Source organism: Nicotiana tabacum, chromosome 11 (assembly GCF_000715075.1).
Source record: "Nicotiana tabacum cultivar K326 chromosome 11, ASM71507v2, whole genome shotgun sequence".
NCBI lineage: Eukaryota > Viridiplantae > Streptophyta > Magnoliopsida > Solanales > Solanaceae > Nicotiana > Nicotiana tabacum.
Genome location: NC_134090.1, coordinates 162,185,790 through 162,190,669, shown reverse-complemented (window position 1 = coordinate 162,190,669; position 4,880 = coordinate 162,185,790). Strand labels below are relative to the sequence as shown.

Sequence of the window (4,880 nt, the reverse complement as noted above, 5' to 3'; positions counted from 1 at the left end):
TGTGGGTGACATAAGTCCCTCCAAACTGATCATACTAATCAACATTACAAGCCAATCAATCCAATTTTTTCCATAGTGTTTGGGGTCCCTATTGTCACTGCAGAGCCCACATAACCCCCATCTTGCAAGTCACAGTTAGATAAACAAGAGAGAAAATCAAAGCTCTCCTTACTTCTGAAAGGTCTACCCCCTTGTTTTTCTTCAGCATTAGTGATAACATTAGAATCACCAACAATGCCCAAAGACCATACCACCTTACTGGTAGTAGCTCTAAGATCCTTCCATAGAATAGTTCTCAGTTGCTCATCACATTTGGCATATACCATAATCACAAAGAAGGATAGGGGCCCCTGTGTTATGTGATGTGGATCAAGACATATTGTTCTTTATCCTCCATGATGTCAATAACATACTCATTGGACGATAAGATTCGAATTTTGTTTGAGCAATTATGGAAACAAGAATGATACCCAAACTTCTTTGGAACCTGTTTATCTTTCTTTCCTTAGCCATAGGTTCTTGTAGGAAGATAAAAGGCATTTTGTATTATTGTTTAATGGTTTTAAGTCTTTCAGTAGCACCTTGTGACCTAATCCCCCTAATATTCCATGAGATGGTGTTAATCATGGGAAACATTAGGGTATAGATCGCTTTGTTCTCCTCATAAGTTGTTGTCTGTTCCATCCTTAGAAGTAAACTTGGTTTTCCTTCTGATAGGACATTGCAAATTTCTTGGAGATAAGTTGTTGAAGAAAGTCACATTCTGTTGAACTTGGTTAGGGAAATACTTATTGACTTTAATGAATAAGCCTTTTCTAGCACCTTGTATCAGTTCATCATCAGATTTGGAGTTGATATGTTCTTCTGGAAGACTTTCCATGAGAGTGTCATTATCATGGTCTTTGTAGACTGTATATTCTCTCGTATCAATTTGGGGGGCTTCATAATAGCTCGAAGAAACTCAAGATCATTAATTATTACTCATCCAGCATCCCATGTCAGCTTCTTCTTGGATTTCTCCCAGCATATTGTTCATCAATTTTGGGATTCAACCCAAAGAGGGGAACATTCATAAGACTAGAGTCCCTTTCTCCCATCCCTTGTGCCTAGCTTTCCTTATTTACTTCTGAACTTAGGGTGACTTCTCTGGGAATATATGCTTTAGAACTGAATCTCTTCCTTCCTTTGTTCAATTTGTTTTGTTCTGCCTATTTCACTTGAACTTGATTAATATCCAAAGCTTGGAATTCCTCTTCAACGTCCTCTGGGTGTCTAGTCCTTCTTCCTTGTTTGACTTTTTCCTTGCCTCCCTTAATTTTCTGGCTTTGGGACTTCTTTTTGTTTTTACTGTTTTTTTCCCTATCTAGTCTCGTAGGCCACTTCTGTATTTATACGGAGTTAGCAATTACTTCAAAGAGAGCCTTAGTCTTATCTGATGTAATGACATCCATGGCCTCACTTTCTTACATAACTGAGAAAGAAGTTGAGGAAACCAAGTTAGGAGCCTCAACTGCTAGAAAGGAGTATGACACATGCTGCAATTCCTTTTTGGCTGTTGATGACTTGACCAGTTTGGAGAAGAAGAAGAAGTTATGCTCAAGGATTTGGCCAACAACATGTTGTGTTTAGATTAGGCTATAAACACTTTTCTATTTGGTTTTCCCTTTCTTCTCGCATTTGATTGTTTAGTATATGTTCTCATTAGCAATAAAACTTCTTTTATTTCACTTTATATTGCATGTCCTCATAAATGTTCCCTTTTGTTCTTGCTTTTTTTTTATGAGCTTCAACGATCAGGACTTGGTAGTTTATCCACGTATTCTAAAAAATTCACACTTTTCTTTTTATTAATGTGATTGAACTTAGAATAAAAATTCTATGTTGCCTACTTACCTCTATGAAGAGGATCAAGTCATTACATAGTTCGTAACAAGTGAAATTTTTTTAATACTTTATAGATTTGAAACTTGGCGCACTTAAAGACTACAACTTTAAGACCTAGCAGACTTGAACACTTCAAATTGATGATGTTACAGACTTGGCAAAATTGACTTGACTTAGAATTGGAGACTTAAATTGAATATTTAGCCTCTTATTAAAAAAACTACAATCATTCCATCAAAGACCTCAATATGACATGGAAGACTTGCCCCCATTGAGCCATCAAGATAAGATAGAAAGTTCAATGAAAGAATACATATACACCTAATTTTCAAGGTCAATAAAGTGAATTATATTCCATCATACCTCATTCGAATAATGCCTTGGGTAATATGTATTTTTGAACTCATATGACTGAACGTAGAATGAAACTCTAAGCTGCCTACGTACCTCGGTGAAGAGGATCAAGTCATACTATAGTTCACAATGAGTGAGTTCTTTTTTTTGAAATGTCCTACCTTTTTCCTAGGCCGCCTCTTTCGAGATTTTCAACCTAGTAGACTTTTTTGGGGTCGTGCATAGTTTATACTCTTACGGGCCATGAGTAACATGCATTTTATGCTCGTGCATCGAGGAGTGTATTTGTTTTCTTCAAGGATAGTATCTCTTCATGAATTTTCCATAGATAGGGCCAATCTGCAAACTTTCTGAGTCAACTATCTCGTAAGTGCCACTTGAGTATACCTCTTGTACAACATATGGTGCATCCCACTTAGCAGAGAATTTGCCCCCAGATCGACGAGAGGTAATAATAAGTCTTTTGACCACAAGAACTTGGTCATCCACTTGGAAAAATCTAAGGCGCGCCCTTTTGTTAAAAGATCGAGACAGACAAGCTTGATAACATTCAAGGCTTTTTTGAGCTTCTAGCCTCTTTTCATCAAGACCTTCCAATTCTCCAAGGCGTAACCGAGCATTTTCTTCATCAGTGAGTCCTTCTTGAATGACAAGCTGTAACGATGGGATTTGACGCTTAAGTGGAAGGACTGCTTCAACTCCATAAATAAGTGGATAAGGAGTCGCTTGCGTTGGTGTGCGATATGTGGTCCTATATGCCCAAAATACTTCTTCCATTTTATTATGCCAATCTCTTTTAGACTCAGAGACAACCATTTTCAACAAGTTGCAGAGCGTCTTATTAAATGCATCAGCAAGTCCATTGACAACATCATAATACTTGGAGGTATTGCGTTGCTTGAAGCCAAAAAGATCACATATTTTGTTCATCAACTTTTTATCAAATGGATTACCATTTTCTGTCAATATATATCGAGGAATGCCAAGGCGATAGATAATATTGACTAGGATGAAATGAACAACATTTTCCTCCTTTACTTACTTAAGAGAAACAACTTCAGCCCACCTCGAGAAGTAATCAGTTGCGGCCAAAATGTATAAATGTCCACTAGAAGACTTTACAATGGACCAACAACATCCAAATCCCAAGCATCAAATGGTCAAGAGGCAACACTTGGGTGAAATACTTTAGGTGGTTGATGGATGAAGTTATCTTGAAATTGGCAAGCTTTACACCTTCGAGATTAATCTAACAATCTTTCACCATCGTTAGTCAATAATACCCCATTCTTTTTATGTGGAAATGAAGTTTTGGCCTAGATTGATGTGCTCCACATACTCCAGATTATGCTTCTTGCAGGGCCTGTAGGTATTCATTAGCCCTCAAACAACGTAAGAGCACTCCATCAAATGATCTTCTATAGAGTGTATCTTTGTAATAAAGAAAATGAGGGGCTTTCCTTCAGATTTCTATCTTCGGGGATTTTCTAGCAATATCCCATAACAAAGATAATTGATTAATGATCGTTGCCAATCTTCAATTTCAGTCGCAAGAACGGAAGCAAGATGCTCAACTTTACTTTCTTCTTCCTCTTAGTCATTTGGTGGAGGAACTACCCATATTCGGAAAACATCGACTTGTGTTTGATCAGGCAAAGATAATGTAGAAGCTAAGCTGCTAATGCATCAGTTCTCTTATTTTCCTTTCTCAGCACGTGGTGAAGAGTTACCTCTCAAAGCCAACTTACTAATCTTTGAGCATAGTTGTGATATGGGACCAACTCTGGCTTCTTGACCTCATAACTACCCAAAATCTGAGTGATTACTAACTTGAAGTCTCCAAAAACTTGTAGTTGCAAGTGTTTGATATCCACAACAATTTCAAAACTAAGTATGATCACTTTATATTCAGCAACATCATTGGAGCAACGTTGTGTCAGCGTGAAATAATACGGTAACTTATCCTTGAGAAGTGATAAACACTATTCCAGCGCCAGCTCCTTCACAATGTGCAACGCTATCAAAATACATCTTCCAAGGAGGTTGAATTTCGATTACCATTGCATCTTCATCTGGAATTCATTAGACAAATCCTACTCATATGGAATTGGATGGTCAAATAGGAAGCCTGCTAATGCTTGTCCTTTTACTGCCTTCTGAGGAACATACACAATTTCAAATTGTATTGTTGAAATTGGAGGTACCACATTGCTAATCGATCACTCAGGACAGGTTTAGACATGACAAACTTGGTAAGATTCGCTCTTGAGACGAGTCGCACAACGTGGGCTTGGAAGTAATGTTTTAGCTTCTGAATAGAGAAGACAAGTGACAAACATAACTCTTCAATAGGTGAATACTTGAGCTTATTTGGCGTCATCATCCTACTCAAGTGATAAAATGCATTTTCTTTCACTTTATTGTTTCCTTGAGCCAGAAGTGCTCCTACTGAACTTTCCTGCATTGAAATGTATAATATTAATGGTTTTCTAGGTTTGGGGGCTGTCAGCACTAGATGTTTCATCAGATAGGATTTAATTCTTTCAAAATTATTGTTACAAGCTTGGTCCCATTCAAAAGGAACTCCTTTCTTCATGAGGCGATTGAACAGTTGGCATCTTCCAGCTAGATTCGAAATAAAT

The 4,880-nt window shown here is 37.5% G+C and overlaps 1 protein-coding gene across 1 annotated transcript; it reads right to left on the bottom strand.

The window, feature by feature from the left end:
* Positions 1-2,532: 2,532 nt before the first annotated feature.
* Positions 2,533-3,168, bottom strand: LOC142166104 (uncharacterized). The gene has a single exon (XM_075224522.1). It carries the CDS (start codon positions 3,166-3,168, stop codon positions 2,533-2,535), a length of 636 nt encoding a protein of 211 aa, XP_075080623.1.
* Between the last annotated feature and the right edge of the window lie 1,712 nt (positions 3,169-4,880).